Raw genomic sequence first — 12798 nt, forward strand, 5'->3', positions numbered from 1 at the left:
GCATTTTTTAAACAGATCTCTAAATCTTAGAAAAAGAACGAAAAGCTTATAAACAGGTTTCGGTGCAGTGCATTTGCTTTTCTTAAGTTATTCATTTGGTATAGACCCTTTTGCCGTTTACCAATATGAACTGCCGCTTGAGTCCCAGGCGACTTCCGGTCGCACCGTCTTTGCAAACCTGTTGAGCTTGCTTATGTCACCAGTGCTGGAAAGCATAAATTCTAGACGAACAACGAAGTTTGAGATTTAACGAGGGTTTTCGCCTGTACAATATTGCATCTTGGGGAAGGCAAGTTGACTTACAAGACCAGTCGAAACATTTTAACAGATCTCGCACTTTCTCGTTCTTTTGGTGTTGTCCTGGAGAATCGGCGGTTAAACGTTTCATCGACGTTTCAAGCGGTGGTGTTCAAGCGGCTTTGTTAATTTTTTTAACCGGAAGTTCTCTGGCACGTCAAAGGCTGGAGCACCACCTGGTGACGTTTGCCATAAAAAGGGTCTATCGTGCAGTGGGCAATCGTTGCAGGTGATACCACAGATTCGCTGTCCAACCACCATCACAGCGTGGACTGGAGCCTTATTTTTTAACTTCATATTTGGCGCGTACTAATATATTTATGTTCTCATACTTTCCGCAGAGAGAAAATGAGTGGTATATATTGCCCCTATGCTTTGCTTTACCTTAAGTTTAGATGCAGCGGACAATACGAGCTTATAGGACCAATCATACGTCAAAAGGGCACCATCATGGCGTTTGCCATTTTTCTGTACATGTTTTACCATCTCTGAACCACTCTTTAAAAAAAAAAAGACCCAGTGACTTGTAGATTTGATGCGGCTTGGTTTGTTCCATTAGCAACGTCGGCTGAATTGTTTCATGTTTCAGATTTGGCATCATCACTAGAAAGCGTTATTGAAATGTGATTATATTATTACACTTTTTAATGTACTGCGCTGTTTGCTTGAGTGCGCTTTTGTGTGCATTTTTTTGTTTAAGATAAAGATTTATAACTGTCATATAATTTCGCCACTGCCAATACCTTGTAAACCTATTGGATAGTGATGTTTTATATCTTACGCGTTGTTTGCCTAAGTGTACAATCGTAATAGGGAGTTTTAGGGACCGGTTTTTGCACATCCGATACTGTACGATGGGCCCTCCGGTACGAACTGCGCATGCGCTACCGCAGGGCCTATCGTACCGTATCGGATGTGCGAAAACGGGTCCCTAAAACTTCCTAATATTTGCAGCGTCAGATAACGATGTTTGCTTTTTATAGCGGCATTGATTGTTTAGCTTGATTGTGCGATTTCTTTCTCCTACTTTGTGCCCATCCTGTTAAGATCCAGGGGTTTGCAGTTAGTTACAAATAAGAACATAAATAAACAGCTCGATGTTTGTTTGGCAGGTTTTGTTTACTACAGCATACCATGGCTGTGCTGAGTGGAGCTGTAAACGTTATTGTTCAAATGCAACAACAATACGATCAGTTACTGAAACTTCTATGATTTTGGTAAGTAATTGATTACAAAGGCTTTAGCATATAGTAACCTAAGGGACACCAAATACAATTTAAAACTTTTGTTTACTCTGCATGTTCACTACTGAGAGAAGTCTCAAAAAGACAGAAAGAAGAACAAGATAAGTAAAATGATTACATTATTTTTCTTTTAATGCATGAACACAAGAAAGAGCGACTGTGACGACACAGTCGGACGATCGAAGCAGACGTTTCTCCGTCAGCAGAAAATGCCTCAGCTTTCCTTTTCTTTCTTCGATTGTGTCGTCACAGCAGCTCCCGTGCAAATTCGAATTGCTAGGGGGTGCTGCTGCTAGTTCTTACGCCCCCGAGGTTGTTTTGGCCGCAAAATTCCGTGAGGAGCTCTGAGAAGACATCGTGAAAAGGTATTATTCCCCAACGTAAAACATAAACTCAATTCAGGATTTTTTTTTTTTTTTTTTTGACACATTGGCAATTGTAATTTGTGTCAAGTGCAGATATGAAGAAAAGGCTCAGACAGAAAAGTGCTGCTGCGACAACGGCCTTCTTTGAGAGCCCCGGACAGTCCATGGGCGCTGCATCGTGGTTCCTGAACCCAACGTCGTCACCGCAGTCTTCGGAAGCTACTAGCACTGATCACTTTTTTCTCGCTAGACGCAGTCTACGCGTCCTACTGCTGTCGCGTATCGGACGCTAGCGGCCGCAAACGATGGCTCTGTAAACTGGGAGAGCAGGCGCGCGATCATATGTGGAGGTCAGCAATGGTGTCTCGGAGGACGCGTCGACTGGTGGCGGCTCGGGTAACAGATACGCAAAAAGCAAGGTATTTACCGCCCAGAAAGCACTTTATTTTTATAGCGAAAATCTACTGCACGATGCAACGCTAGACGTCTAAGCTGTTTGGCGTGCTAAATGATGAAACTGACCTATTTTCTTCCAACATTTTGCCTAACCAGAGTGCCCTCCTTAGTTCGCTGAAATCCGCAATATTTGGAAATGCTTATTTCTTTGTTTTTATGTTGTGTAAATTTCTTTCTTGTTATCTCAAGTTCTAAGCATGTTCCAACCTTTTGTTTCCCCAAGAAGTCAAATTTTTTCTTTGAAGCCTAAATTTGTCGACGTTTGCTAAGCATGTGAAAAGTCGCTGGACCAGTCGAACCTCAAGGTCCTACGAACAATCACGACATCCCTAGTCGTGACAGATCCTAAATGCATCAACCTCCGGTCTCGAAGGTTAAAGCTCACTCGTCTGTGGCGATGAGCACAGATGCGTGCGTCTTCTTTACGAAGGTGATGATGGTGTGCCACAAGCGCTTTCTCGACACGGGGTCCAGATGCTGGGTCGGATTGTCGAGCAGCAGCACCTGTGGGGCTCCCAAGACTGCCAAGGACATCGACAGCTTGCGTAGGGCCCCCGAGCTGCAAACAGAGAGCACGTTTGGCTCGTTTTAAGAAATACAATGAAGCTGATATTTTTTTTTCTTTTAAAGTGCTTTTTTTTTGTGGTGCAGCTGTCGTTTTTTCTAAATGATATGTACCTACAGAGGAAATTGACCAATAATCGCCCTCAACGTCACCACTTTTTCTAGGATTATGCTCCGCTTTACCGTGCCATAGCCTACCACAAAGAGAGAAAGCTTGCACCCTCGGTGACAGTACTTTATACAGCCAAGTTGCAAGAAAAGAGGGGAGGCGGATGTGGTAGGTAAAAAGGAGAGCATATTGAAGGCAGTGCCGCATAGGTGTCGCAAGGCGAACCACTTCTCGTTTGGTTTTGCATATTGTGGGGGAAACAAAGAAAATAAAAGCCGTTTACAACTCCCTGTAACGCCAGATTAGAACTCAGCTCTTCAGGAGGAGGATGGAAAGGTACTGAAAAATAGCTGAGGTTAGGTGACACCAGGGTGGGGGTCACGTGACCTCAGGGGGAACCACGTGATCTCAGGCGGGGGTTACGTGAGGGTAATTCATAACCCTCGTGAATCTCGTGAGAGTAACCCTCGTGACCCTCGTGCGGGTAACCCCTTTGAGGGTAACTAACCCTCGCAACTCTCGTGGCGTTAACGCTCATGACCTTCGTGAAGGTAACACTCGTGATCCTCGTGAGGGTAACCCTCGTGAGAGTAAACCTCGTAACCCTGACGAGGGTAACCCTCGTGACGTCATTATGGGAAACTGCCCATAATGCAACGCGCGGTTACGCCGCTTGCAAGCTTTGCATGCGCGTTGCATGCAAAGCGCAGTTACGCCGACGGCGACGCTGCTCAAGACGGAAACGGGCGCCTAACAGCTGCGCTCTAAAAAAATGAGACGTTTACCTATCTCTGGAATTCGAAATCAGAGTGCAGCTCTTGAGGAGGAGGAAAGGGTACGGAGGGGAGGGTATTCCCATCTTCCTCCGTACCCTCCCCTCCTCCTCCCATACCCTCCCCTCCGCCCACACTTTCCCTTTTAAAATTAGCTGAGAAATTGATGGCACGTCATTACAACCCCAGTTCAGTTTCCTGTTTTAATTAGCGGGGAAAATGACGTCTTATGACTTTGTGTCACGTCACCTATGAACAAATTCAGTTCCTCCACTAGATTTAGCGGAAAAACTGACGCGACATGATTTAAACACAAATTAATTTTTCCTCTAAATTTACCGGGGACTTTGAATTGGGGTTGAGCTCATGCGACGTTAGTTTTACCGCTAAATTTAGCGGGGGATATTGAATCCGCAGTGTTGCGTTATGGGACGTCACAGAGCTGCCCACCAATTCAGTTTCTTCGCTAAATTTAGCGGGAAATTGAGTTGCTGTGTAGGTCTGTGACGTCCCATACGCAACGCGTGCAATTACGCCGACGGCGACACTGCTCAAGCCGGAAACAGGCGCCTAAGAGATGCGCTCTAAAAAGGCCTAATCCTTATCCTTCTTTCCTAGTGGCAGTGTATGGATGCGAAGTTGTAGTGAGAGATGATACGTCGTAAGTAAAAAAAGCTTCAGAAAAATTTAGTTTAAAAAAACAAAGAAAGGAATAGAAATGAGTTTCGGAATGTGTCCGCCTCTCCCGGAGAACAATACTATTCTTGTGCTCTTTATTTTACAATCTGTCGTTCTGTCTCCCAAACTGGCGGCCAGTTCTGGCGTCACAAGCGCAGGCTTTTTGACCGTGCTGAATCCGCTCCGGAATGAGCCCTCTTTCCTTCATTTTATCTTTTTTACTCGTACATTGTGTGGCGCATTGTGCTGGGTTGTTTACTGTATTGCACATATTGTTGTATTAACGATCTGTAATCAAAAACGTCAAGCACGTTTTTTTTTTTTTTTTTTTTACTGTGCAATACAGTCGTAAGTTGAGCTAGCTGGTACATGCTAGGTATAAGTGTCAGCTAGAAAATAACTAAAAAAACACACAGGTTAGAAAGCGACATACACACCGCTGTTTGCACAGTGGTGTGTACGCATCGGTGTGCATGTCCCTTTTTATCCTTTTTGTTTTCGTGTTTATGTTCGAGCTGACAGCTATACCTAACAAAATCATATTCTCGCAGGGTTTGTTTGATGCCACGTCACAGGTTATAACCACTGGGGGCCCGATCAGGCCGTTCTTATGTACGAACAAACACCCGACAGGTCGTATGACTTGTCAGGAAGACGGCCACACCCGATGAAGCTCCCGCCAATCACTGTCATGTGCATTGAGTAAGGCCGTGATTGACCAGCACCTGACCGAGTGCGGTCGTCTTTCTGACGCGTTGTACGACCAGTAGAACATTTAGTTGTGCATGGATATGGCATGGCATGGCCTGGCCCTTGTTGTGGGCGGAGCTAGTGCCAAGTTTGGACACTTTCGGTAATTGGGTTGCGAACACTGTGCCCGCGTCTTCTGTGAGAAGCCATTGCCTCGTGAGATAAACATGCTTTTTGGTTCCCGGCTCTAGACGCTCAGTCGGCTCAGTTGCTACCTTGCCGTAGCTGGTGGGCCTTGCAGTTTCACCGCCGGCCACAGCCCGGCACGACATAGTGCCAGAAGCAGTCCACTAGGCATATGTACCTTCGGTCCTCATGACAGCGCATTAGGCCTAAGTCTCATGTTCTCATGGCGAACTCGCAAGAAGCTCCAACGTGGGTGGGCGTCTCCCTACGTCAGCCCGCTGCTTTCAAATTCGACAACACCGATTCTTGTACTGCGTGGCTTACGCAATTCGAGGGCTACGCTTATGCCTCCGGACATCGCCAGGCACCACCGTACATTCAGGTGCGGACACTTCTCTACTGTATGGGCCCCGAAGCTCGGGTCCTTCTCGACACGTTCGGCTTGAACGCCGCCTCCCTGAACGACTACGACACGGTAGTCAAACGCTTCTCGGAACGCTTTGTGCACCCCCTCAACGAGGTGTACAAGTCATCGAGGTTCCACAAGCGGGTACAGCAGCCGGGAGAGAGCGTCGACAGTTACCACGCCGAGCTCTGCAAGCTTGTCAAGCCGTGCAACTACCCGTCCCCCGATGTCGAAGAACGTCTGGTTCGCGACCGGTTCGTTGTCGGTCTTTGCGACGGACGCCTGTCCGACCAACTCTGCCAGAACGCCAAGCTGAGCCTCAAGGACTCGTGGACGTAGGCGAGACAGGCCGAAGACGCCAAAAAAAGAAAAAGACTACTCGTGGGCGTGAGTCAGGCCAGCTTACCGTCAACGTTGACGCTACGAAGTCTCGTCGTGGTCCGACGCACCAGCGCAAGACAACGAAACGGTCAGACGACGCGTCAGCCGTGTCTTCACGTGGCGATAACGACTGGGGTTCCTGCAGCTACTGCGGTCGAGCCCCCCCACGCACGCTCCGACTGTCCTGCTCGGCAGTCTCCGTACAACTACTGCAAGAAGAAGGGCCACTTCGTGGATGTCATTCGCGCTCGTAAACGAAAGCAGAGCAAGGTGGCGACCTTACAGCTCCACGCAATCCTCGAGATTGAGAAAGCCAAGGCCAAGTACGTCGAGGTCACTGTCGACAACTACACGGCGAGATTCAAGGTAGATTCCGGCGCGGACGTGTCTGCTGTTTCGAAAGCCTTTCCGAACTGACCTCGTCATCTGCACATGGTCGACGACCTGCTGGCAGGACCGGGAGACCAGTCGCTAGTCGTGGTTTTTTTTGGCTACCCTCTTATGGCGAGGCAAGACCCGTCGTCAGCGTCTGTACGTGATCAAGTCCCTCCCCGTGCCCCAGTTTGGGGTCCAAGCCATCCAGGCTCTTGGTGTGGTCAAGTTCTTGGACGACATTAAAATACCCCTGCGCGAGGGGGTGCGAACGGAGCTGGCCAAACTGGAGCAAGACAGAGTCATTTGGCGTGTCACCAACCCCACACCTTGGTGCGCTGGACTGGTCGTGGTTCCAAAGTCGTCGGGAGGCTCCCGCCTCTGTGTTGACCTTACCAAGCTAAATCAAGTTGTCCTGAGAGGCCGCCATGTGCTCCCCACTGTTGATCAAGTCCTGGGACTTCTGGGGGATGCAGCAGTCTTCTCGAAGCTCGATGCTACTTGAAGCTTCTATCAGGTCAAGCTTCCCCAGGACCCGCAAGAGCTTACGACATTCATTATGCCGTTTGGGCGTTATTGCTTTTGCCGCCTCCCATTTGGCATCACGTCGGCCCCAGAGTTTTTCAAGCGACAGATGGCTTGGATTTCAGAGGGCCTAGACCGAACAGTTAACATGGTCGACGGCGTCCTAGTCTTTGGCAGAACGAAGAAGGAACAAGGCCAACGCCTGCAGCAGGTGCTGTTGTGTCTCTCCGAAGCCGGCGTTACCCTTAAAAGGGAGGAGTGCAGTTTTGGAGTGTCCCAAGTGTCAGTCCTGGGAGTTGTTGTCTCAGCGGAAGGGATAAGGGCTGATCCCGGCAAGCTGTCCGCCGTGCAAAACATGGACCCACCAACGGACGTCGCTGGGGTACGCCGACTTCTCGGCACGGTGAATCACTTGGCCCGCTTCCTCCCACACGTGGCCCAAGTGACAGCGCCGATCAGGGCTCTGCTTAGCAAGAACACGGAGTGGACCTGATCGTACGAACAGGAAGTCGTCTTTGATGCTCTCAAGAAGCTGCTGACGTCCGACCGTTGTATGGGAAATTACCACCCAGCCTACCCGTCTACGGTCTCAGCGGATGCAAGCTCCTTCGGCCTAGGCGCGGTGTTGCTCCTGACTCAACCAACAGGAGAAAGTCCAGCTGTCGCCTTTGCGCCCAGACCCCTGACAACAACTGAGCAGCACTACAGAGAGGTGGAGAAGGAGGCTTCGGCGGTTACCTGGGCTGTACAGAGATGCAGTGAGTATAGGCATGGCATCTCCTTTGATGTTGAGACGAATCATCTGCCATTGGTCTCCCTTTTCGGAAAGATGTAGCTCGACGTCGTGCCACCGCGGATTCAACGGTTGCGGCAGAAACTCATGCCGTATCGATTCCGAATGCTGCACGTTCCTGAAAAACTACTAGTCACGGCCGACACACTGTCTCGAATCCCTTGCAAGGCCATCGTCGGGCCGGGAGAGCTGGACGCCATCGAGCTTTTCGCTGCAGAAAAAGTGGACGGCTCCTCTGAGGTGCTTTCAGCTTCCATAGAAGATCTCAAGATGGCTCAAACATCCGAGGGTGAATGCAGTACCCACATCTCATCCTTCCAGGGCGGTTGGCATCCAAGGGAAAGTTACCTACGCACGTTGCAATGTATGCACCCGTGTTGGAAGAACTTTCAGTCTGCAATGGTCTTCTGCTGAAGGGAACCCGTATCGTCATCTCAGCAGCACTCCGCCCGACGATACTAGCCTTGATCCACGAAGGCCATCAAGGTATCAACCGCTGCAAGTCCAGAGCCCGTGCCTTCTGAGGGAAGTCCTCGGTGTCGACCTCTTCCACTTGAACGGCAAAACCTTCATTCTTCTAGTTGACTACTGTTCCCGGTACCCCGGGCGACGCTACGAAGCACGACAGCAGGGAAGGTCATTGACGTCCTCAAGAGTATGTTTGATCGTCACGGAATCCCCAAGACTTTCCGGTCTGGTAACGGTCCCCCAGTTTTGTCTCTGGTGTTCGGCCGATTCGCAAGCTCCTGCTGCTTCGCACGTGTGACCAGTAGCCCAAACTTCCCCCAGTCAAACAGTGAAGTTGAACGAATGGTTCGAACCATTAAGGACCTTTTTCGCAAGGCCAAGGACCCGTACTTGGCGCTCCTCAGTTACAGAGACACGCAAGGTGTCACCGGCTACAACCCAGCACAGCTGTTGATGGGCCGCCAGCTTCGAACGCGGGTTCAGAAGAGGAAGGAGCAGCTACAGCCTCTTAATCCGGGACGAGACCTGGTTGTCACACGAGACTCCGACTACTGTAGGAAACAGACAGCAGACTTCAACAGCCGTCATCGAGCCCGTGCTCTTCCAAGACTTTAACAGGGCACTTGAGTTTGGGTTGAACCCGAGAGGCTGCGTGGCACTGCCTTAAGCCCGGCTCAACGCCCGAGGTCTTATGTCGTTGACGCAGTGACAGGAGCGCATCTTCGACGCCCTTTGCTACTCCAGCTTCCGGCGATGGTTCGGCCTCGGGGGGACCTGACGACTCCCCTCATTGTGATGTGCCTCGTCCGGCGTTACCACCAGGTGTTCGTGGTTATGACACAGGCCAAGCCTACACGACCCATTCTGGGAGACAAGTGGTTGCTCCCAAAAGACACTATCTGTAAAACTGTTTTTTTTTTTTTTTCACAGCTAAAATGCCCGGGACATTCTCGGACATTTTTAAGGGGGGAGATGTTGTGTGCGGCGTGAGTGCCAAGTTAGGACACTTTCGATAATTGGGTTGCGAACACTGTGCCCACGTCTTCTGTAAAAAGCCATTGCCTCGTGAGATAAACATGCTTTTTGGTTCCCGGCTCTGGACGCTCAGTTGGCTCAGTTGCTTGCTTGCCGTCGCTGGTGGGCCGTGCGGTTTGACCGCCGGCCACAGCCCGGCACAACAGCCCCCACGTGTTTTTACCCGTTCAGTGGCATGAAAAAACTCCCTGCAAAGACAACACCTAAAGGTGATCAATAAGCTGAAAGCACCGTTCCAGGCATGGGTGCAAGGCACTTAGAAAAGTGGTTCCAGCAAGGCATAGAGAGGCAGCTACACAGATAGTGCAAGGGCACTGGGCACCAAGGTCAGTCTGTTGAGAATGTTGACATATGTACAGACCCCTAAGTGACCGGTATCTGAAGCGTAAAAATAAATGGTAAATCAATATGGTACGTCCTTTGTACGATGAATTTTTTCTTAGGGGTATGTCATTATTAAACGGTTGCAAAACGAACACAAAATGGGTAATAAATATAATAAATATTCCAGTGATCATACCAAATGCACTTTGTATATACTGGGAAACAAGAACAAATAAAGATTATAAAATCGCGACTGTATTTCTACAGTTCTTTGCTGTAGATTACATTCATATGAGTTCTATTAAATTGCGACAAACCCATAATCGGGCAACTAGTTGTCGAATATTGTACATCTTCACCCATTCAAGATAGACAAACTCATCACGGCGCAGCTTCTGCTCAGTCATCTTATCTTCACACCGTTCGTTCTTCTTTCCAGATGAGATGTCTGCGACACGTCCAGAAAGCGCCTCGGACCTTGGCCCGACACGCACTTTATAAGGCTAGGGGCACATAATAAATACCGCATCCCGAGACTTCCCGTCGGCGTAGTGATTCATCGCCGGGCTCAAAACGTTGGTGCCCTGAGTTCGATTTTCTTTGGAAGGCGGTAGCAATTTTCTCGTTCTTCTCAATTTGTCTAGTCATCCCTTCCCCGCCAAAACTTCGATCACCACATCAAAACGCCCTTACACCCGTGAGCGATATGAAGGTGAACAGCCCTCTTGTTTTTGACATCCTGCAAGTTTTGGAACAAGCTCTGTCCCAGAAGAGGGCTAGAACGCAAAGTTTAGACCCTTGGCCACGTACCATTTGAGACGCTGAGAGTTAAAAGAGCTTTAGGGACCCGTAAAACAGGCAAGAAACCAGGTAAAGTGTTCATCTTCATATTGCCGGCGGGTGTACATGCGCTGCCGGAGACATGCTCCCATTATAGCTCACATATGCTCGGGTCGCGGGAAAGTCAAGTTAATGTGCCGTTCACGTCTCCTTATTGCCCACCTGCGCGGAAATGGCTGAAAGGAAGCGCCAACTTACTCAGTGTGACTGTGCTCGACGCGCGAGAGGGCCGCCAGAAAATATCATTAAAATAGTCCTAACAAGCGTGCTGTTCAAGTACACTAGTCGGTGGCAAGTGAAGAGTAAACTAGAGGCTCCTCCCACCTCTTTCCACTTTATTAAAGCGAATGTCGGAGAGGAGGTCTCGTCCTCTCCAGCGTTTGCTCTGCAAGAGGTGGGAGGAAATTCCATAACCTGTCACTGACTACGGGAGACAAGCAATGATTTCTCCTTTCGACGTAGTCTGTAGCAAAGCATCGCAAATATACACTGTTTTTTTATCTATTATACTGTGTTTATTTGATTGGTGGCGGAAATAGAGATGAGGAAATAAAAGATATACCTGAAATGTCCGATAGGCTTGTCGGCATCGTCGAAAAGATCCAGCATGTACATGACCTGGTTCACGACGTTATAGATGACAGCTGCAGGAATCCGGCGCATCCTGGCCATGTGCTGCATGAGCTGCCGTCCCGTCATCCAGGAGAGCTTTCCCAATTCCTGGGGCATGTAGCCGAGCTGACGCACAAACTGCGCAAAAAAAGGCGCGATTAACCAAACGCTCTGCGTTAGCTTGTACAGCCGCAGAAATACTTCTGCCACAATTTTATATTACTCAAGAACGTGCTCAAGCAATTCACGTGATAGCGATGGCCACCTTAACTTGAACGACACATGTATTTTATAATTTGAAATGCTTTAAAGCAGAACCTTCTAGTGCCAAAAATGTATTCGTCCGTACCGGCATCCGTCCATCCGTCCGCACGTACACCATGGTAGGGCTTGCCAGCACGACCGGTTTGGGTACCACAGCCACATAAGTAAGGCAACGAGGAAAATCATTTTTTCAGACAATAAATTAACACTGGCTCACCAGGAATCAAACCCAGGGCCTCTTGGCGATGATAATAATCCCTGGAGAAGAGGAACAAGGGAGACGATGGGCAGACATAAATCTCCAAACAGGTCGAGGTGACTGGTGCACGACCGAAAAAACGCGCCTGGTCCTGGTATCCAACGAAGGATTTCTCTATTTCCAGTGGAGCGCTCTACCAATTGAGCTAACTAGGAGTTAGACGTCAGTAGAGCAAACGGGTGTTATGAGCTGCCACCAATCTAACACCAACAAACCTTGTTGGTGGTAGACTCGTGGCAGCTGATAAAACTAGTATGCCTCCATGTGCGCTTCGCATAAGGTGATGCCAACTGCCTGTTTCCCTTTCCCACACCCTCGTCCACCGCCATTTTGTTCCTCATTGTTTCCCCGTGCGCCGGAAAGTGGCCTTTGTGTCCATCGGTCCTCCCATCCGAGGGGGGAAGTGCTAATCCTCCCTCCGTGGGTTCCACAACGCTGCTCCGAACTTGTGAGATAAGGTGCTTGTTTCCGGGAGGGTTACAGGTCCACAGATTGTCGCCGAGGACCAAAATGGCTGCTGGTTTGTCGGCGAGTGGTATTACAAAAAGTGGCATCACCCCAGCAAAGCGCACATGAAGGCTCCCTATATAAAACCCGTTTGCTCTACTGACGTCTATTTCCTGCTTAGCTCAGTTGGTAGCCACTGGAAACGGAGAGGTGCCTTGTTCGATACCTAAACCAGGCGGATTTTTTCGGTCGCGCACCAGTCCCCTAGCTGTGCTTGGAGATTAGTGTCTGTCCCTTGTGCCTCCTGTTAGCCTTCTCCAGGGATTATTATCGTAATTCTTGTCCAGTTCGGTTGCACCTTTGCAATATTTCCATTATCATAATATCCTCTTGTTTTTTTTTAGTTTTTGTTTTTTTTTACTCCCGCTAAATTTAGCAGGGAAATTGACTTGATGAATAGCTCACGTAATGTTAATTTTCTCAGTTGGTATATCGGTCACGTGATCTCAGTTTTCAAGCTAAATGTAGCAGAAAATGCTCAGACATTCGGACAGACGGACGCAACTTTGGGATTGGGGGTTCTGTTAAAAAGCATTTCATGCGTTAGTACTGCATTCCATGCGTCTCATGATTTTGGCGACAAAACGCGTGCCGTTTTCAGGCAAGAGGGCTACCATAAACTTAGCTTCTCCTAAGTAGATTGGCTGCAT

General features: G+C 49.0%; 1 protein-coding gene across 1 annotated transcript in view; it reads right to left on the reverse strand.

Moving 5' to 3' along the window:
* Nucleotides 1-12798, reverse strand: part of LOC8028013 (phospholipid-transporting ATPase ABCA3) — a 68595-nt gene that overhangs the window by 40718 nt on the left and 15079 nt on the right. Inside the window, exons 3-4 of the mRNA XM_040217427.1 lie at nt 11069-11256; nt 2748-2921 (exon numbers count right to left, since the gene is read on the reverse strand). Of these exons, the coding sequence (XP_040073361.1) occupies nt 2748-2921; nt 11069-11256 (362 nt within the window). The remainder of the gene's footprint in view (nt 1-2747; nt 2922-11068; nt 11257-12798) is intronic.

Source organism: Ixodes scapularis, unplaced genomic scaffold (genome assembly GCF_016920785.2).
Source record: "Ixodes scapularis isolate PalLabHiFi unplaced genomic scaffold, ASM1692078v2 ptg001986l_1___fragment_3__unscaffolded, whole genome shotgun sequence".
Taxonomy (NCBI): Eukaryota; Metazoa; Arthropoda; class Arachnida; order Ixodida; family Ixodidae; genus Ixodes; species Ixodes scapularis.